The 22,141-nt window shown below is 44.0% G+C and overlaps 1 protein-coding gene across 3 annotated transcripts in view; it reads right to left on the reverse strand.

Annotated features, from left to right (window-relative positions):
* ALDH1L1 (aldehyde dehydrogenase 1 family member L1) overlaps positions 1 to 22,141 on the reverse strand; it is a 128,048-nt gene that overhangs the window by 84,451 nt on the left and 21,456 nt on the right. For all 3 annotated transcript variants that reach the window (XM_040463289.1, XM_040463288.1, XM_040463290.1), the window contains exons 2-7: positions 9,390 to 9,541; positions 7,071 to 7,305; positions 6,138 to 6,303; positions 4,252 to 4,353; positions 3,326 to 3,415; positions 2,262 to 2,399 (exon numbers count right to left, since the gene is read on the reverse strand). In XM_040463289.1, the coding sequence (XP_040319223.1) occupies positions 2,262 to 2,399; positions 3,326 to 3,415; positions 4,252 to 4,353; positions 6,138 to 6,303; positions 7,071 to 7,305; positions 9,390 to 9,516 (858 nt within the window). In that variant the 5' untranslated portion in view covers positions 9,517 to 9,541. The remainder of the gene's footprint in view (positions 1 to 2,261; positions 2,400 to 3,325; positions 3,416 to 4,251; positions 4,354 to 6,137; positions 6,304 to 7,070; positions 7,306 to 9,389; positions 9,542 to 22,141) is intronic.

Consider the following 22,141-nt stretch of genomic DNA (forward strand, 5'->3'; position numbering starts at 1 on the left):
CTGGAGCCTGTTTCCGATTCTGTGTCTCCCTCTCTCTCTGCCCCTTCCCTGTTCATGCTCTGTCTCTCTCTTTCCCAAAAATAAATAAACGTTGAAAAAAAAAATTAAAAAAAAAAAAAAAAAAAAAGAAAAGTTATCACCCAGTAGCCCAGCTCCTAGAAACCCCATGGAAAGCTCTGGTGAAGATCATCAGATGCCCCCTAGGGGGCAGAGGTGGGAAAAGGAGCAGACACGGATGTCTGTGTTTGACAAGAGTGGTTTACAAGAATGGTAGGGGCGCCTGGGTGGCTCAGTATGTTACGCGTCCGACTTCAGTTCAGGTCATGATCTCATGGTTTGTGAGCTGGAGCACTGTGTCGGGCTCTGTGCTGACAGCTCAGAGCCTGGAGCCTGCTTCAGATTCTGTGTCTCCTTCTCTCTCTGCCCTCCCCCACTCACACTCTGTCTGTCTGTCTCTCTCTCTCAAAAATAAATAAACGTTAAAAAAAATTTTTAGTTGGGATGAGCACTGGGTGTTGTATGGAAACCAATTTGACAATAAATTATATATAATAAATAAATAAATAAATAAATAAATAAATAAATATTAAAAATTAAAAAAAATTATAAGAATGGTACACTCTCTATATGCCCTGACATAACTGAAGCCAGATTCCCTGCTTGGCCTCCACCCTCTTGACTTTTGAAGATATTCTGGAGCTTTCTGTGAGCTAAAGCCCAGCTAGACCCAGCTAAAAGTTCCTGAAAGATACTTCAACCAAGGGTTCCGCCAAGGCTACTTCCTTTGCTTTGCTGTCCCTGTGGACATCACAGAGGGCACAGTTGTTGCCCCCTATCCAGAGCTCCTCCTAGCCCGTGTTCCCATCCTCCAGCTGCTGCGGTGTAGGTCGTTAGCAGTCTACATGTACCTTCCTCCTCCATGGCTTTTGGCGGATAAGTGCAGCCATGCATAGAGAGGCCCAGGGCTGATGCCTCATTGCCACCCTCCTTCTCCAGGGGCAGCAGAAACTGAGGACTTAGCGATGTGAGTATGCAGGGGCATAATCAGCAGATGCAATTCACACTGCAGTGCCTGGGATCAGACAGAAGATGGCAGACTCCAGAACCCTTATATCTTTGCTTAGCACTGTCCTCTACCCCAGTTTAGCCCTACATTGTATGAGATTTTCCAAGAGTACTCCCTCAATAAGTCACATGCACAAGAACTCCTGTCTCAGACACTGCTTCAAAGGAACTTGACCCAAGACAGATAGCATCTTTCAACTGCATGTATCCATCATGAATACCTAAAACACCCACTCACTATACATTGCAGACATTAAAGGCATCCTCAGGCCCTCCAATGTCAAGACACAGCAAGATAGGCACCCAGAGTGAGCTCGCATCCATCCCCAGCAAAGCTGTTCTATCTGGTCTATACACACTGATGCAGCCAATGATTCCATATCCATGAGATTTGTTGAAATCTCCACAGTGTCTGGAGACCCCTGCTTGTACTCTTTCCCTGCCCCCAGTATCTTAAAGTCCAGACCTGCCCAACCACTGTACAGAGGGAGTATTAACCTGGGGATCAGAGCCAGAATTTTAAGGCTTGAATCCCCACTCTGCCACAAATTAACTTGGTGATGTTGGGAGGGTTATTTAAACCTCTTTGCTTCAGTTTTCTCTGCTGTCAAATGGGTATAATATTAATACATATCTCATATAGTTGTTGGGAAAATCAAATTTAATAGATCTAAATTGTTTTAAAATAGTGCCAAGGCACACAGAAGGCACTGCATAAATAGTAGCTGTTACTCAGAGTCGTGGAGTCTGCTAACATGAGTCAGGGCATGTTGTGTGCCTGGCATGGTTCCAGGGGTTCTCACGATGATGTCCCTGTTCAGAAAGAAGGAAACTGAGGCACAGAGATTCAGTCACCACACCCAGTGGCACCTGGACACTCTGCTGGACTGAAAGGAGGCTGCAAATTCAGGGCTCCCAGCACAGAGCCTCTCCCTGATTCTGATACCCTCACAGGGCACCCAACTCTGGCTGGGGGGCCTGGTCACAAAAAGCAAGGGGCCAGCCTTCCCTGAACAGGGAAGTGGGTTGGGTGCAAGCAAGGGGTTTTCCAGGGGTTTTCCTGGAGCCTACAGTCTCACTTTCCCATGATTTCTCCAGAGTAGCCTGGGGTCTAACTGCCAGGGCTGAGCACCTGGACATGTGTGCGTCGCCTGGAGCCTAAAGTACAGACATGTGACCCATAGCAGAACCATTACCATTCTGTCATCATTCCCGAAAAGGATGAGTCCCGCTTTGGTGACTATCCCCGGCTGATGGGCTCCTGGGATAGGCAAGGCTTCTCCCTCGGGCACCAGGCCTGCAGTGTTTAGCGTTGAGTTGAAGAAAGTCAGCTTCTGTTGAGGATAGGAAAACCAAAAGATGGTAGATGAAAGAGGCCCCCACTGCTGGCATTCCAGGCAAGGTCGAACAGGGCTAAGGGGATGAAAGGGAGCTGGGCATGGCTAGGGGGAGGAGAGAGGCAGCTAGGGAAGCCACAACACAAGTCCTAGGACTCTGCCTCCAGTAGCACAAACAAGACCTGGAAGAGCCTCAGAGTCCTCAGGGAGCCCTCAAGTTCTATGTGCCCCTAGGATCCTATGTATTGGCCGCTGGCCTCAGACCTCAGGTGGAGAGACACTAGGAGAAAATCTGCCCAAGGCATCACAGAGTACCCTGGGGATGCCACTAAGCACTGGTCACATTGCATAGGATCTTGTGGTGATGGGGGGAGCAGAGAGACTCATGGATGGAGTCTGGGGAGTTGGTTAGCAGTCAGGGGTTTGGACAGTCTGAGGCTTTGTGGAGAACAAGACTGCCCTCTGTGGGGAGCAGATTGTTCCCAATGACGGTCCTGCCAAATCCCCATACCTCTTGAGAGCTTGTGAGTGCCAGGGCTCACCATCTGCAGTATATGGACTGCCCAATGCCCAAGCCCTAGCCTGAGCATGGTACTCTGCCCCACTGGGACCAAGTCAAAGTCACAGCTGGACTTGGGATCTCTGCAAGCCCATGGGTGGGAGTCAAAATATTTTACAACCAACATAGCTTGAACCCAGAGCTGTTGCAGGGATCCAGAGGCCTTGAGCTGTGCTGGAACTTTATCTTTTAGCCACCAGATGGTGGACAGATCTAATGGTCCTAGGAGAGGGACTGAGGTGACTGGGGGCACTTGGGTGGGTTTGGGGGTCTAGGCAGTGACTCTTTGACAGCCAGTTCAGACATATTTGATAGCAGGGCACACGAGTGTATCCAACCCAATCCTAGCCAAGTACAAACACACCTGCCCACAGGCCTCTGTCCAGGCGCCTGGCACCTTGTCGTTCCCTCGGATCCAGTTATGAATCGCCTCTGCTGACTGCTCCCAGTTGATCTGTTGGGCAGGACGTGTGTGCTCAGCCAGTCTCTTCCCCACTCCTTGGCCATCCAGACAACACACCTGTTCTCTCCTTCCCTTCCCCACCACTCTCCAACCTCCCACTTCCCACCCTCCCCAACCTGTCCTGCACCCTGATGAACCCTGACTGAGTGGAGCCCTGGGGAATGAGCTGGGACATCTGGCTTCCTGTTGGGCACTGGTCTGAGTCCCTGAGCTGGAACAGGCCGATCTCTGGTACCCCAGCTCTGGGTGCTCTCTGACCCCAGCCTTTCACTGGTTGTGTAAACTTTAGGAGGATGATTGGGGAAGATAACACTCAGTTAAGGTGGCCAAGGCCTGACACAGACTCCCCAGCAGAGTGCAGGCTCATCCCATAGGCCCCCCAACAGCTTCTCCTCACTTGTAGGGCTCACATAGACCCCTATGCACCCCATAAGCCCTGATCAGAGGTACAGCCCATAAGCTTCCCCATGCCCAAAGCTGCAGTAGCTCTGAGAAACTGAATTACTTCTCGGATCTCATCTTAGAGACTTCCAGCACTGTGGCTGATGTTTTACACACTGCCCCACCTCAGCTCTTCTCCCTGGAGACCCTGCCTGTCCATTCTTCCTAAAGGGGAACAGAGAACAACCCAGAACACACCCTGTTGCCTGCCTGTCCAGGTGTCACAGGAACTTTGCTCACACTTCTCCTGCGTGGGCTGCTCTCTCTTCAGGCCTTAAACAATTATAGCTTGGCTAGTCAGCCTAAACCCCAGCTTCCCTGGGACACCCTCTGCACCCCAGCACATGCATGGGCAGCCTTTGGGGTGGGCAGGGCTCTGCACTCACCTTGGCTGTTTCCTTCTTCTGAATGCCCTCGTAGGTGGCTCCTTCCTCAGGCTGGGGGAGTCTGGGGGCTTTGCCTTCGGCGATCAGCCTCACAGCCTGCACCTGGGGAGACCAGGTAAGTTAGCATCCCCAGCATTACAACCCTCCCCTCACTCCCAGGCCCTGGGTTCACCATGAGCCTGGACTCAGCCCCACACTGACCAGACTTGCCTGGCCCCATGCCAGGTACTCCATTGGGTACCCAAGGAATATCTCTGATAGGAATGGGTACAGTTAGTCTGAATCTAATTCCATTCTGAAGGAGGAGTACAAAACCCTGCCATCTCTACCAAACACAGTTTTAGAAGATTATATAGAAGATCTTATACCTTCTGAGAACTTAGATTATATAAACTACAAAGCCCTATACAGATGTAATAAACACAATTCCCATATTTTCATCTAAAACCTTCCCTGTCTGTTAAGGGGAATTGATTCTGAGCCCCATGTAGTGTTTGGAGGTCTGAGATTAAGCAGGAAGCTGTTTTTCTGTGAAGAAAAATGGGAGATTGTAGAAGAAGGAATCAGGGAAGTAGGCAGGAGAGACAAGGAGCCTAGGCCCATCCTGAGGGGGTCCTGGGGGGACCCCCAGAGATACCCAAACCAAGAAGTGACGAGAATGTCAGAAACATCTAAAGCAGGACTGCCCAGAAGATCTTTCTGGATGAGGGACATGTTCTGTGTCAGAACTGTCCAATACAGTGGCCATCAGCCAGTGTAGTTCCTGTACTGGGGATTTGAAAGGTAGCTATGGGAACTGAGGACCTCAATTTTTAATTAGAATTCAATTTAATGAATTTAATAGGTGCATGTGACTAGCAGGTGTCATATTGGATGGCGCAGCTCTAAACCACTAAAGTTGTTTCCTGTGGGATATGTCAGATAAGCCCCTTCTCTGTCTCTCCTATCAAATCTCCAGCAAGTCTACTTTGTTCATTATTTTTGTAAGCAGGTGGACTCCATGGGAGGGAATACAAGAGGCATCTGTTTGACATACACGAAAAATAAAAGATGGCTGACATCTGGGCAGCAGTGAGTACTCTCACGTCATTGCTCTGCTTATCGCTACTCCCAAACAGGGAACGTTCTCCTCTCTGAGATAGCCTCCTCTTTGACTCCTGACTGCTGCTGGAACCAACCAGAAGTTCATGTGTGTCTCTGCCTTTTGGTCAACTCTGGCTGGCTTCCTTTGGCTCCACAACCAGCAGCCACACAGACACACCAGTCCCTAAGGGGTCAGGTCCCATGGGGCCTGCCTGCTGTACCAACCACAATTGTGTCTGACATCAGTCCTTCTTGTCTGTCTTGCTCTGATAACAGAACCCTGTCTCCTGCAGACAACTTAACCTATTTGACTACAGTTGGGCTTCTCTGATTTTTCATTCAGGAATTTTGTGAGAAAGAGGGTTTTTCTTCCTTTGGAATCCAGAGGCAAAAGCCTCGAGCCATCAGTGACTACTTTTCCTCTCATTTGAGGGCAGCCCACCTGAAGATGAAGCTCATCAAAGAGAGAAAAGTAGCATCAGAAGGAAGGCAAAGATACAGAATCCTAAGACATGGCTTCTACCTCTGGACTCAGCCATGCTTGGCACCATCCTTGTCTTTTGTCTTCTATATTAAATGAGCCAAAAATGTTCCCTTTGTGGATAAGCTTTCCGAATTGGGTTCGGTCAGTTGTAAGCAAGAGTCTTGCCTAACAACAATACATTGTATGTCCTAATCCTGCCTCTTTGAGAGCTCTCTCCCTCTAGAATCCTGGAACTGGGGAAAGAGCCTGGGGGGCAGGCTGGGCCTGGATACCAGTAAGGGGAGGCCCACATATGGCATGGCTGCTTCCCAGCCCTTACCATCCCTTTGATGCCTTCAGGAAAGAGGAAGCGGTTGTATAGAGTGCTCACGGTGTCATCCGGGAGGATCTCACACTCCTTCTGGAGAAGAAGGTCCCCAGTGTCCAGACCGTCATCTGCCCAGAAGATGGTAAAACCCCCTTTCTTGTCTCCATGAATAAGGGTCCTAGGGAGCACAAGTTTTAAAGCCTGAGTCTAGGGGGCAATCCGGGAGCACCTAGCACCTGCTAGGTGTTGTGGTAAAAGCCCTATATGCTTGATGTGACATAATACCCCAACAGGTATCACAGGCATTTTATGCCCCTTTTACAGATAAGGAAACTAAGGTCTAAGAAATGAAGAGACATAACCAAGGAGGTCAGGGAGCCTGACCCTGAGGTTGGTGAGCCTGAATCTCAGTCTGGCTACAAACCCCCACTCTTCCCAGCTCAGATGCCTCCCCTTGCTGATCACCCAGCTAAACTGCACCATCAGTCACATGGTTCCATTTGTCCCCTTAGCACTTACCATGTCAAACCATCTTGTTCAGATGACCTTTTACTCCATCTCTATCCCTTTCCAAGTAGGATGCTGCTGTGTACTGGCAGTGGGTGTGGGTTCAAGCAGGCCTCTGGCCACACTGCCTGGGTTGGTACCCTTGGGCAAGTCCCTTAACCCATTCTGTTCCAGTGACTCTGCCTGCCAGGGTGGGACCACTGATGTGTGTACTTCACAGTTGACTGTAGGAACCCAGAGCACTTAGCAAGGTCTGTCCCTGATTCTCTCTGGCACTCTTGGCACTACTGAGAACATCTCACCAGTCAGCCATGTGGATGCCATCTGGCAGCACAGGAGGGGCCCCTGCATGATGCCTGTTTTGTGGCCCCAGAGCAAAGTTGTGGGCTAGGGGAGGATGACTTCTTGGCAGATGGGGGTGTTTTCACTCTTTCTCACCAGTTGATGGCCGAGGCCCCTCGGTGCCGGGGGAGCAGACTTGGGTGGTAGATGATGGAGCCGTGACAGGGGGCATTGATGACCTCCATGGGGATGAACTGGCTGCAGAAGGGCAGGACATTGAGCTCGGCACCCAAAGCCTGGTATTTCGCCACCACGTCGGGTAGAGCCTGTCCTTTCACCCGCCAGCGGGGGAACTTGAACACTGGCACTCCATCCTTCTCGGCCTCCAGGCCTGTGGAACAGCAGGTGAGAAACCGGCCCCTCCCTGCACCCATCCACCCACAGCCACCACTGCCTTCCCAGCAAAGTGACTCCTACATCTTCTTTCCCAGCCTGTCCCTCCTGCCCTTCCCCATTGCCCAGCGAGACTCCACTGGGCAGCACAGAGGGAACACAACCAAGGGGACAGCACTGGCCAAGGGCAAGGTTGCAGTGGCTGCTCTGCCTGGACTCACTTCTGCTGACCACCAAGGCATCTGAGCTCCCTGCTCTCCCAGGTTCCTGTCTGACCCCTGAAGGCTAAGCTCTTCTCCTCACCCCTCCCAAAGCCTCACCATGCTGTCCCCAAGCTTCTGTCCTCCACCCTTCAACCACTTTCTGGGATGGCAGCTGGGACCCTACAAACTGCATTCCTGCTTCGTCAAATACTCCCTGTCAAGCACTGCCAATAAGGGGTAATGGAGGGACACTAAAAGGTTGAGGGGAAGGGGAAAGTGAGGGAGGTGGGGTTTGCTCCTTTCTGTCAGGTTCCTGTCCTGAGAGCCCCACCCAACCATGCCACCTCACTTCTTAACCCCAGCTGCAGCAGTGCTTTCCCAGAGGAGCAGCTGGATTAATTTGCCGTTTTCCCAACATCTGCAGAATTACCCAAACGTACACTTTCCTCCCATCATGTCTGCCTTCCAAAGTCTGGGTCTCAGCTTGCAAGCACCCCCACCTGCACCTGCCCAGTTACCAACACCTAGGAGCACCATGCAGTCCTCATGGGTCTGAACTCCAGCCCCAAGCTTCCGAGATTTAGAAGCCACAGCTTCCTTCTACTTCCCGAGCCTGGGAGGTGGCAGCTGCCAGCTGCATTCACTACCCTGATAGCTTGGAGTTCCCTTTTGCCTGCCCCTCTTCAGCACGTAATGAACACATCCCCATCCTGGGTTCTCAATTAGAACATCCATCCTGATAACTGGTCCCCGACTAGACCTGACCCACTCTGTAGCCCCCTCTGCCTCTGCCCTGCATTTGGGGACGTTGAGGGAATGTGGGATCAAAGTGAGCCGACTGGACTGTGCTTGCAAAAGCTGTCCACACTATGACCAAGGAATACTTCTGCAAGACATCCAAGGTCAGGGTCAAGAAGCAGCCCCACCCAGGCTCCATCTGAGTCCAGACTCATAGACTGGTATCAGTGGTCACTTAGTGGCTGGTATCAGGGTTCATTTTATGGTGAGTTCAGGTTGTATCACAGATCACACTGGGGTCAAGTCCAAGAGTGTGCACTGGCTAGCATCATGATGATGCTGGAGCTGGTTCCAGGGGTCCGCCTATGCTTTTCAGTCTAGAGAGATTATTTCTATGAACCATACCTCTGTGCCCGGCCAGCCCCACAAGGCTCCTTTCCCAATCTGGCCTTCCATTTTTAAGCCCCACTTTATATTCTGCATCCATCTGGCCCAAGAAGGACTTATGAATGTCCCTGGAGGGTCTTTTCATTTGAGCTGAGCACCCCTCCTTCCTCCCCTGGGTTCCTGCTGTGCTGCTGATGTTCCCAGCCCAGAGGCTAGTGATTGTCAAACAGTGCTCCTCCAAGAGCCAGAGGCTCAGCCTCACCTGGGAACTTGTTAGAAATGCAGATTCTCAGACCCCACCCTTCTCTCTAAACAAACTCCCAGGGCAAGGCTCAGGACTGGGCATAACAGGCACTCCCAGTGATGGGGATATGGTGCACATTCATATCTGAGAACACTGTCCTGCAGTGTCTCACACCTAGCAGCCCTTTCAGAGCCTGATGCTGGGGTCAGAGAAGCCTGGAATAGTCAGAGAGCAGGGCCCTGGGAGCAGGCCAGGCTTCTCCATGGCCCTTCTCCAGGACACAACCCCCACCCCATGATCAGGTGGGGAAGGGACTTTTACTTTGTTCCAGAAAATCCCAGCAGCCAGTTGGTGCCTGAGCAGGATTCAAGGTGGAGTATGTACAGCTGCCTCCAGCCAGGGATGCCCACAAACAACACAAGACCCTGCAATCTTCTGCTCCCACCCACCACCCATTGCTACCTGCCTGCCCGGGCACCCCCTTTCCCTGCTCTTGGGCCACGCACTCACCCAGGGGATCCGCCTTTCCATCCTTGTCTGGGACAGTGAAAACACCCACGACCTCATGTCCCTCCTTCCGCAGGTGACAGTAAACTTCCTGGCCAAACAGGCTCTGCCCAATCACGGCGATCTTCATGGCAGCAGGGATCTGTCAGAAGGATCTGGGGATGTAATAAGACTGCGGCATTAGACAGGGCTCACTGGCCTCGGAGAGCCAACCCTAGTCCAAGTGGGCAGCTGCACAGCACCTTGGCCACCCTGCCCTCCTCAACCACTTGGGGTTATCTCTGGGGCTCCCTGAGTATCAGGACGCTGCAGGGAGTCGCTACTGTGAAAGGGACCAGAGGAGAAAGTTCTGCAAGGGATGGATTTTAGATGCCACAGTAGGTGAGTTGCATGGAGATTGGAGAATTAGGGATTCCTCCTCGAAACTTCCCAAGTTGGCATGGAACACTGAGAGTTGAGTCCTCTGAGATATATATTTTTTAATTGTTTAAATATGTATTCATTTTTGAGAGAAAGAGAGAGAGAGAACAGGGCAGGGGCAGAGAGATAGGGAGACACAGAATCTGAAGCAGGCTCCAGGCTCTGAGCTGTCAGCACGGAGCCCAACATGGGGTTCAAACCCACAAACTGCAAGATCATGACCAGAGCTGAAGTCAGACGCTTAACTGACTAAGTCACCCAGGCGTCCCTGAACACAGGTTCTTAAACTTCACATAGTACACTTTACCAAAATTTCCCTTTATGATTAGTGGGTTTTGTATTCTACTTAAGAAATTGTTGCCTACTGCCAGTTCATGAAGAAGTTCTCTCTGTCTTCTAAAATCTTTATTGTTTGACAAAGGAGCAAAGTATACTCAATGGAGGAAAGAGAGCTTTTCAACAAATGTTGCTGGCACAACTGGACATCCACATGCAAAAATGTGAATCCAGGCACAGACCTTACACCCTTTTCAAATATTAACTCAAAATACACCACAGACCTAAATGTGAAATGCAAAATTCTGACTCCTAGAAGGTAACACAGAAGAAAATTTCATCACCTTGGTTATACAGTGAGTTTTAGATACAACATCGAAGGAACGATTTGTGAAGTAAACAATGGATGCACTCTCACACATTGCTGATGGAATGCAAAATGACACAGTCACTTTGGAAGGCATTTTGGCAGTTTCTCACAAAACTAAACATACCATTACCATATGATCTAGCAACCACACTCTTTGGTCTTTACAAAAGGAGTTGTAAACTTACATACACACGAAAACCTGCACATGGATATGTATAGCAACTTTATTCATGATTTCCAAAACTTGGAAGCAACCAAAGTGTCTTCCTGTAGGTGAATGGATTAATAAACTGTGGGACATTCAGACAATAGGACTGAAAAGAAACGAGCTATCAAGCCGTGAAAAGACATGGAGGAATCTTAAATGCATATTATCAAATGAAAAAAAGTCACTCTTAAAAGGCCACATAATGTAGGACTCTAACTTTATGATATTCTGGAAAAGGCAAAACCCCAATTTTTATTGGACACAATAAAAATCAGTGGCTAGCAGGAGTTGGAGAAGAGGAAAGGGATGAACTGGTGGAGCACAGGATGTTCAGGGAAGCAGAAACACCGTGTGATCCCATAATGATGAGTATGTGTATTATGCTTTTGTCCAAACCCATATAACATGCAACACCAAGAGTAAACCCCAATGTACACTATGGACTCTGGGTGACACTGTGTGAGCATAGGTTCATCAACTGTAACAAATGTATCACTCTGGTGGGGGATGTTGGGATGGGGGGGTGTTTTGTGTGGCAGAAGGCAGTGGAGATGTAAGAAATCTCTGTACCTTCCCTTTAATTTTGTTGCAAACTTTAAACTGCTCTAAAAAATAAAGTGTTAATTTTAAAAAGAGAGGTATTAGAAAAAACTTTATTGTTTTACGTTTTATATTTCATTGCATGCAATTCTTCTAGAATTTTTTGTGTATAGCAGGAAGTGGAAGTCCAGAGATATTTTTCCAGTACTATATATGAGTAAATCTATCTCTGGGCCTGTATTCTGTTCCATTGTCAGTTTGTCTATCTTTGTGTTTATTATACCTTAAAAAGTTTTGTAATAATGGTAAAAAAATATGTAATAGAGAATTTGCCATTTTAATAATTTCTAAATGTGCAGTTCAGAACTCTTTTACATTCACAGTATTGTGTAAGTATCACAACTATTTCATCACCCCAAACAGAAACTCTATGTTCATTAAGCAGTAACTTTCCATTAGCCACCAGTAGCCCCTGTTGGCCTCCAATCTACTTTCTGTCTCTGTAAATTTGCCCATACATGGTATCACATGTAAGTGAAATCATGTACCTGGCTTATTCCACTTAGCATAATGTTTTCAAGGTTTAAGCATATTGTTTATAGCAGCACTTTCAACAATAGCCAAATTATGGAAAGAGCCTAAATGTCCATCAACTGATGAATGGATAAAGAAATTATGGATGGAGGAGGAGCCAAGATGGCAGACAGCATGGAAGTTTTTTGTGTGTCTCGCGTCCATGAAATACAGCCAGACCAACACTAAACCATCCTACACACTTAGAAAACTGACTGGAGGATTAACACAACAATCTGCACAACCTGAACCACAGAATTCAGCAGGTACGTGGCGCAGAGAAGTGGACTTGGGGAGCAAGAGGTGCAGGAAGGGAGGTGCTTTTGCTAGTGGAGAGAGGATGGAGACTGGGGAGTGGGGAGAGAATATGGGAAAAGCACCCCTCCCCAAAAGCAGCTGGAGATAAAGTGGAAAATTGGAAACAGCTGCAGGGACTAAACTAAAAAGGGAGAAAAGAGAAAGGAGAGGGTTTAAATTCCATTAAGACTGTAAACAAGGGGAGTGCAAAGTCTGCAACTCTGCAGCTCGATATCTGGCAGTGCTCTGGAGGGAAGGGCAAATCCCCAGGAACAGAGTGGGGTCAGGGAGGATCTTGGGCCACATGGGGAAAAGCAGTTCCACTGCTGGAAAGACATTTGGTAGAGACTGTTGAAGCCACCTGGTCCCAGCAGACCCCAGAAAATGGCCACATTCGCTGGTGCTGGAACAAGGTCATTAAGAGTGAAGCCTAGTGCCAGATGTGTGTTGTGATCTTCCATAATCCCTGAAATGCTGCTGCTACACTATCTCATGAACTTTTTCTGGGGTGGGCTGGCACCTGGCCGCAGTGTCGGGGCACCAGCAGCAGAAGGGTCCAGCAGGTGTTCCTGGGTGCAACCAGCATTTGGCCATTGATTGGTGAGACCCTTCTGCAGAGGGGCAAGACAGGTCAAAGCCGCAGTCTTTTGGAAGTAAGGGGCTGGGGAAAGCAGCTGCATCTGAGACAAAACTCAGGAGAGAGGTAGTGCCTGGGGCCTGGTCACAAAGAGTGAAAAAGCAGGGAGTGGTTGAAAACTGAAGACAGAGGGCAGGTGCATGATTGCTGATCTGGGAGAACAGACTGGGTAGCTGGGTGGAGGCATTTTCACCACCCCTGCTCATGCGCATACGCACCTATGAGCTCCACAACAATCCATCCCAGTAGGCTACCAGCACCATCTAGTGGAAATCGGAGCCGTTACACTGAGCCCTGCCCAACTGGGCCAACTTCACTCTTCAGGAACACAAGTCTCACCGCCGGTTTAGTTTATGGACTATAAAGCACTACATAGACTGACTTTTAGGGGAAAAGAAAGTAATTTCAGTCCTATTTCAATCTGTTAGCAGGTCCATCTATTCAATTTTCTTTCTTTTTTTTTCTCTTTTACACTTCTTTTTCTTGGATACAGAAAGAAAAAATTCATTTTAATTTTCCATTTTTATTAAAAATATTTTTTTAACTTTTATTACTATATTTTTTACTTTTGTGTAAGTTTTTTCAAATTCTATTTTACTTCCATTTTATTTTAGTCTACTTCAGTGTATTGATCTTTTCAAATTTTCCAACAATTGCTTTTTTCTTTTTCTTTTTTTACTCTTTTTTGTTTCTTTTCTTTTTCTTGAAAGCAGAAAAACTTCATTTTTACCTTCAATTTGTTAAAAATATTTTTCTTTAATTTTTTACTATATTTTTTGCCTTTATGTAAATTTTTTCAAATTCTATTTTACTTCCATCATTTTGTTTTAGTCTACTACAGTGTATTCACTTTTTCAAATTTTCAAATGATTTCCTTTTTTCCTTTATTTTCCTTTTTCTTCTTTCTTTTTTTTTGTTTCTTTTCTTTCTCTTGAATATAGAAAAAGAAAAAATTCATTTTTATTTTTAATTTTTAATAAAATATTTCTTTAATTTTTTCTACTATATTCTTTACTTCTGTGTATATTTTTTCAAATTTTATTTTACTTCCATCATCTCATTTTAGTCTACTTCAGTGTATTCATTTTTTGAAATTCTCAAACGATTTCCTTTTTTTTCCTTTTTCCTCCCCTTTTTTCTCTAATCTGTCAAACCATTTTCAACACCCAGACCAAAACACACCTAGGATCTAGCATCATTTATTCGATTTGTGTGTGGGGGGGGGTTAATTTTTTAATTTTAATTTTTTTAATTTTAATTTTTCTACCTCATTAATTCCTTTTCTCCATTAAAAATGACAAAACAAAGGAATTCACCCCAAAAGAAAGAGCATGAAGAAACGACAGCCAGGGATTTAACCAACACATATACAAGCAAGATGTCTGAACCAGAATTTAGAATCATGATAATAAGAATACTAGCTGGAGTTGAAAACAGATTAGAATCCCTTTATGCAGGGATAAAAGATGTAAAAAATAGCCAGAATGAAATTAAAAATGCTATAACTGAGCTGCAATCATGGATGGATGCAGCGGCGGCAAGGATGGACTAGGCAGAAAAGAGAATCAGTGATATAGAGGACAAACTTATAGAGAATAGTGAAGCAGAAAAAAAGAGGGAGACTAAGGCAAAAGAGCATGATTTAAGAATTAGAGAAATCAGTGACTCATTAAAAAGGAACAACATCAGAATCATAGGGGTCCTAGAAGAGGAAGAGAGAGAAATAGGGGTAGAAGTGTTATGTAAGCAAATCATAGCGGAAAACTTTCCTAACCTGGGGAAAGACACAGACATCAAAATCCAGGAAGCACAGAGGACCCCCATTAGATTCAACAAAACCTGACCATCAACAAGGCATATCATAGTCAAATTCACAAAATACTCAGGTAAAGAGAGAATCATGAAAGCAGCAAGGGAAAAAAAAGTCCCTAACCTACAAGGGAAGGCAGATCAGGTTTGCAGCAGACCTATCCACAGAAACTTGGCAGGCCAGAAAGGAGTGGCGGGATATATTCAGTGTGCTGAATCAGAAAAATATGCAGCCAAGAATTCGTTATCCAGCAAGGCTGTCATTCAAAATGGAGAGATAAAAAGTTTCCCAGACAAACAAAAATTAAAGGAGTTTGTGACCACTAAACCAGCCCTGCAAGAAATTTTAAGGGGGACTCTCTGAGGGGAGAAAAGATATATATGTATCTCAAGAGCAACAAAGATTAAAAAGGACCAGAGAACACCACCAGAAACTCCAACTCTACAAGCATCATAATGGCAATAAATTCATATCTTTCAGTACTCACTCTAAATGTCAATGGACTCAATGCTCCAATTAAAAGACAGAGAGTAACAGAATGGATAAGAACAAGATCCATCTATATGCTGTTTACAAGACACCCACTTTAGACCTAAAGACACCTTCAGATTGAAAATAAGGGGATGGAGAACCATCTATCATGCTAATGGTCAACAAAAGAAAGCCAGAGTAGCCATACTTATATCAGACAATCTAGACTTTAAAATAGACTGTATCAAGAGATGCAGAAGGGCATTATATCATAATCAAGGGGTCCATCCACCAAGAAGACCTAACAATTGTAAACATTTATGCACCAAATGTGAGAGCATCCAAATATATACATCAATTAATCACAAACATAAAGAAAGTCACCGATAGTAATACCATAATAGTAGGAGGCTTCAACACCCCATTCACCGCAATAGATCATCAAATCAAAAAATCAACAAGGAAACAATGGCTGTGAATGACACACTGGACCAGATGGACTTAACAGATATATTCAGAACATTTCATCCTAAAGCAGCAGAATATACATTCTTCTCCAGTGCACATGGAACATTCTCCAGAATAGACCATATACTGGGACACAAATCAGCCCTAATTAAGTACAAAAAGATCGAGATCATACCGTGCATATTTTCAGACCACAATGCTACAAAACTCGAAATCAACCACAAGAAAAAATTTGGAAAGGTAACAAATACTTGCAGACTGAAGAACATCCTACTAAAGAATGAATGGGCTAACCAAACAGTTAAAGAGGAAATTAAAAAGTATATGGAAGTCAATGAAAATGATAACACCACAACCCAAAACCTCTGGGACGCAGCAAAGGCAGTCATAACAGGAAAGTGTATAGCAATCCAGGCCTTTCTAAAGAAGGAAGAAAGATCTCAGATACACAACCTAACCTTACACCTTAAGGAAGTGGAAAAAGAACAGCAAATAAAACCCAAAACCAGGAGAAAACAGGAAATAATAAAGATTAGAGCAGAAATTAATGCTATTGAAACAAAAACAAACAAACAAACAAAAAAAACCACAGTAGAACAGATCAATGAAACCAGAAGCTGCTTCTTTGAAAGAATTAACAAAATTGATAAACCACTAGCCAGTTTTTATCAAGAAGAAAAAGGAAAGGACCCAGATAAATAAAATCAAGAATGAAAGAGGAGAGATCACAATCAACACAGCAGAAATAAAGACAATAATAAAAGAATATTATGACCAATTATATGCCAATAAAATGGGCAATATGGAAGAAATGGACAAATTCCTAGAAACATATACACTACAAAAACTGAAACAGAAAGAAGTAGAAAATTAGAACAGACCCATAACAAGTAAGGAAATAGAATTAGTAATCAAAAATATGCCAAAAAACAAGAGTCCAGGGCCAGATGGCTTTCCAGGGGAATACTACCAAACATTTAAGGAAGAGTTAACACCTATTCTCTTGAAGCTGCTCCAAAAAATAGAAATGGAAGGAAAACTTCCAAACTCATTCTATGAAGCCAGCATTACCTTGATTCCAAAACCAGACAGAGACCCCACTAAAAAGGAAAACTATAGACCAAGTTCCCTGATGAACATAGATGCAAAATCCTCAACAAGATATTAGCCAAACAGCTCCAAATTATTACATTAAAAAAATTGTTCACCACGATCAAGTGAGATTTATACCTGGGATGCAGGGCTGGTTGAATACCTGCAAAACAATTAACATGATTCATCACATCAATAAAAGAAAGGACAAGAACCATATGATCCTCTCAATAGATGCTGGGAAAGCACTTGACAAAATACAGCATCCTTTCTTGATAAAAACCCTCAAGAAAGTAGGGATAGAAGGAGCATACCTCGAGATCATAAAAGCCATATATGAACGACCCAACACTAATATCATCCTCAATAGGGAAACACTGACAACTTTCCCCCTAAGGACAAGAACAAGACAAGGATGTCCACTCTCACCACTGTTATTCAACATAGTATTGGAAGTCTTAGCCTCTGCAATCAGACAACACAAAGGAATAAAAGGCATCCAAATCGGCCAGGAGAAGGTCAAATTTTCACTCTTCACAAATTACATAATACTCTATATGGCAAACCAAAAAGATTCCACCAAAAAACTGCTAGAATTGATTCATGAATTCAGCAAAGTTGCAGGATATAAAATCAGTGGACAGAAATCGGTTGCATTCCTATATACCAACAATGAAGTCACAGAAAGAGAAATCAAGGAATCGATCCCATTTACAGTTGCACCAAAACCCATAAAATACCTAGGAATAAATCTAACCAAAGAGGTGAAAAATCTATACACTGAAAACTCTAGAAAGCTTATGAAAGAAATTGAAGAAGACACCAAAAAATGGAAAAAGATTCCATGCTCCTGGATAGGAGAACAAATATTGTTAAATGTCAATACTACCCAAAGCAATCTACATATTCAATGCAGTCCCTATCAAAATAACACCAGCATTCTTCACAGAGCTAGAGCAAATAATCCCAAAATATGTATGGAACCAGAAAAGACCCCAAATAGCCAAAGCAATCTTGAAAAAGAAAACCAAAGAAGGAGGCATCACAATCCCAGACTTCAGGCTATACCACAAAGTTGTAATCAAGACAGTATGGTACTGGCACAAGAACAGACACTCAGATCAATGGAACAGAATAGAGAACCCAGAAATGGACCCACAAACGTATGGCCAACTAATCTTTGACAAAGCAGGAAAGAATATCCAATGGAATAAAGACAGTCTCTTCAGCAAGTGGTGCTGGGAAAACTGGACAGCGACACGCAGAAGAATGAACCTGGACCACAATACTGACTTATTTCGCTTAGCATAATACCCTCTAGCTCTAAGCAGGTCATTGCAAATGGCAAGATTTCATTCTCTCTCTCTCTCTTTTTATGAATATCTAATTTAATTCAATTTTTTATTTTTTAAAATTTACGTCCAAACTAGTTAGCATATACTGAAACAATGATTTCCAGAGTAGATTCCTTAGTGCCCCTTACCCATTTAGCCCATCACCCCTCCCACCACCCCTCCAGTAACCCGCAGTTTGTTCTCCATATTTATGAGTCTCTTCTGTTTTGTCCCCCTCCCTGTTTTTGTACTATTTTTGTTTCCCTTCCCTTATATTCATCTGTTTTGTCTCTTAAAGTGCTCATATGAGTGAAGTCATATGATATTTGTCTTTCTCTGACAGAATAATTTCACTTAGCATAATACCCTCCAGGTCCATCCATGTAGTTGCAAATGGCAAGATTTCATTCTTTTTGATTGCTGAATAATACTCCATTGTGTATATGTACACCAAATCTTCTTTATCCATTCGTTCATCGATGGACATTTGGGCTCTTTCCATACTTTGGCTATTGTTGATAGTGCTGCTATAAACATGAGGGTGCATGTCTCCCTTCAAAACAGCACACCTGTATCCCGTGGATAAATGCCTAGTAGTGCAATTGCTGGGTCGTAGGGTCATTCTATTTTTAATTTTTTGAGGAACCTCCATACTGTTTTCCAGAATGGCTGCACCAGCATGCATTGCCACCAACAATGCAAAAGAGATCCTCTTTCTCTGCATCCTTGCCAACATCTGTTGTTGCCTGAGTTGTTAATGTTAGCCATTCTGACAGGTGTGAGGTGGTATCTCATTGTGGTTTTGATCTGTATTTCCCTGATGATGAGTGATGTTGAGTAGTTTTTCATGCGTCAGTTGGCCATCTGGATGTCTTCTTTGGAGAAGTGTCTATTCATGTCTTTTGCCCATTTCTTCACTGGATTATTTGTTTCTTGGGTGTTGAGTTTGATAAGTTCTCTGTAGATTTTGGATACTAACCCTTTATCTGATATGTCATTTGCAAATATCTTCTCCCATTCTGTCGGTTGCATTTTAGTTTTGTTGATTGTTTCCTTTGCTGTGTAGAAGCTTTTTGTTTTGATGAGGTCCCAGTAGTTCATTTTTGCTTTTGTTTCCCTTGCCTCTGGAGGCGTGTTGAGTAAGAAGTTGCTGTGGCCAAGATAAAAGAGGTTTTTGCCTGCTTTTTTCTCGAGGATTTTGATGGCTTCCTTTCTTACAATGAAGTCTTTTAACCATTTTGAGTTTTTGTGTATGGTGTGAGAAAGTGGTCCAGGTTCACTCTTCTGCATGTCGCTGTCCAGTTTTCCCAGCACCACTTGCTGAAGAGACTGTCTTTATTCCATTGGATATTCTTTCCTGCTTTGTCAAAGATTAGTTGGCCATACGTTTGTGGGTCCATTTCTGGGTTCTCTATTCTGTTCCATTGATCTGAGTGTCTGTTCTTGTGCCAGTACCATACTGTCTTGATGATTACAACTTTGTGGTATAGCCTGAAGTCTGGGATTGTGATGCCTCCTTCTTTGGTTTTCTTTTTCAAGATTGCTTTGGCTATTTGGGGTCTTTTCTGGTTCCATACATATTTTGGGATTATTTGCTCTAGCTCTGTGAAGAATGCTGGTGTTATTTTGATAGGGACTGCATTGAATATGTAGATTGCTTTGGGTAGTATTGACATTTAACAATATTTGTTCTTCCTATCCAGGAGCATGGAATCTTTTTCCATTTTTTGGTGTCTTCTTCAATTTCTTTCATAAGCTTTCTAGAGTTTTCAGTGTATAGATTTTTCACCTCTTTGGTTAGATTTATTCCTAGGTATTTTATGGGTTTTGGTGCAACTGTAAATGGGATCGATTCCTTGATTTCTCTTTCTGTGACTTCATTGTTGGTATATAGGAATGCAACCGATTTGTCCACTGATTTTATATAAGATTTCATTTTCTTTTATGGCTGAGTAATATTCTGGTGTGTGTGTGTGTGTGTGTGTGTGTGTGTGTGTGTATACATATATATACCACATCTTCTTTATCCATTCATCAGTCAATGGACATTTGGGCTGCTTCCATAGTTTGGCTGCTGTTGATAATGTTGCTATAAATATCATGGTGCATGTATCCCTTCGTGTTTTCTATTCTGTTCCATGGATCTATGTGCCTATGTTTGTACCAGTACAATACTGTCTTCATCACAATACCTTTGTAATAGAAGTTGAAGCCTGGAATTATGATGCCTACAGCTTTCCCTTCTTCTTCAAGGCTGCTTTTAGTTATTTGGGGTCTTTTTTTGCTCTATACAAACTTTACAATGGTTTGTTCTACCTCCATGAAAAATACCGTTGGTATTTTGATCGGGGTTGCATTAAATGTGTAGACTCCTTTGGATAGTATAGATTTTTTTTAATTTTTTTTAATCTTTATTTTTGAGAGAGAGACAGAGTGTGAGCAAGGGAGGAGCAGAGAGAGAGGGAGACACAGAATCCAAAGTAGGCTCCAGGCCCTGAGCTGTTAGCACAGAGCCCGACGTGGGGCTCGAACTCACAAACCATGTGATCATGACCAGAGCCGAAGTCGGATGCTCAACCAACTGAGCCACCCAGGTGTCCCTGGGTAGTATAGATATTGTTAACAATATTTTTTCTTCTAATCCATGAGCAAGGAATGTCTTTCCATTTCTTTATATCATCTTCAATTTCTTCCATCAGTGTTTTATAGTTTTCAAAATACAGATCTTTTACCTCTTTGGTTAGATTTATTCCTAAATGTCTTATTGTTTTTGGTGTAATTGTGAATGGGATTGATTCCTGAATTTCACTTTCTGCAGCCTCATTATTGATGTAAAAAATGCAACAGATTTCTCTGTTGATTTTGCATCCTGCAACTTTACTGAATTTTTGAATTAGTTATAGCAACTTTTGGTGGAGTGTTTGGGTTTTTTTTATGTGGAGTATCATCTTGTCTGCAAATAGTGAAAGTTTGACTTCTTCCCTGCTAATTCAGATGCCTTTTTTTTAAATGTTTTTTTTTTAATTTATTTTTGAGACAGAGAGAGACAGAGCAGGAGCAGGGGAGGGGCAGAGAGGGAGGGAGACACAGAATCCGAAGCAGGCTCCAGGCTCTGAGCCGTCAGCACAGAGCCCGATGCAGGGCTCGAACTCACGGACTGTGAGATCATGACCTGGGCTGAAGTCGGCCGCTTAACCGACTGAGCCACCCAGGCGCCCCCAGATGCCTTTTATCTCTTTGATGTCTTATTGCTGTGTTAGGACTTCTAGTACTATGTTAAATAACCATGGTGAGAGTGGACATTTTCTTCTTAGAGGAAAAGCTCTCCATTTTCCCCATTGAGGATGATATTAGTTGTGGGCTTTTTTTATATGGCTTTTATGATGTTGAGGTATGTTGCATCTATCCCTACTTTGTTGATAGTTTTTATCAAGGATGGATGTGGTACTCTGTCAAATGCTTTTTCTGTCTATATTGAAATGATCTTTCGGTTTTTACCCTTTCCTTTATTACTGTCGTGTATCATGTTGATTGATTTGTGAATTCTGAACCACCCTTGCAACCCAACAATAAATCCCACTTGATCGTGGTGAATGAGTTTAATGTATTTATGGATTTGATTTGCTAGTATTTTGTTGAAAAGTTTTGCATCTATGTTCACCAGGTATATTGGCCTGTAGTTCTCTTTTTTAGTGGAGTCATTATCTGATTTTGGTACTCAGGTAATGCTGGCCTCATAGAACGAGTTTGGAAGTTTACCTTCATTGCTATTTTTTGGAATAGTTTGAGAAGAACATTTGGTAGAGTTTTTCTTTAAATGTTTCGTAGAGTTCACCTGTGAAGCCATCTGGCCCTGGACTCTAGTTTGTTGGGAGTTTTTTATTACTGATTTAATTTCTTTGTTGTTTATCAGTCTGTTGTTTTCTATTTATTCCTGTTTCAGTTTTGGTAGTTTATGTTTCTAGAAACTTACCTATTTTTTCTAGGTTGTCCAATTTGTTGGCATATAGTTTTTCTTTTTTTTTTTTAAGATTAAAAAAAATTTTTTTAATGTTTATTTATTATTGAGAGACAGAGAGAGACAGAGCATGAGTAGGGGAGGGGCAGCGACAGGAGACACAGAATCTGAAGCAGGCTCCAGGCTCTGAGCGGTCAGCACAGAGCCCGACGCAGGGCTCAAACTCATAAACCATGAGATCATGACCTGAGCCAAAGTCAGATGTTTAACTGACTGAGCCACCCAGGTGCCCCGCATATAG

This window comes from Herpailurus yagouaroundi, unplaced genomic scaffold, assembly GCF_014898765.1.
Source record: "Herpailurus yagouaroundi ecotype Mexico unplaced genomic scaffold, PumYag 387, whole genome shotgun sequence".
NCBI classification, from domain to species: domain Eukaryota; kingdom Metazoa; phylum Chordata; class Mammalia; order Carnivora; family Felidae; genus Herpailurus; species Herpailurus yagouaroundi.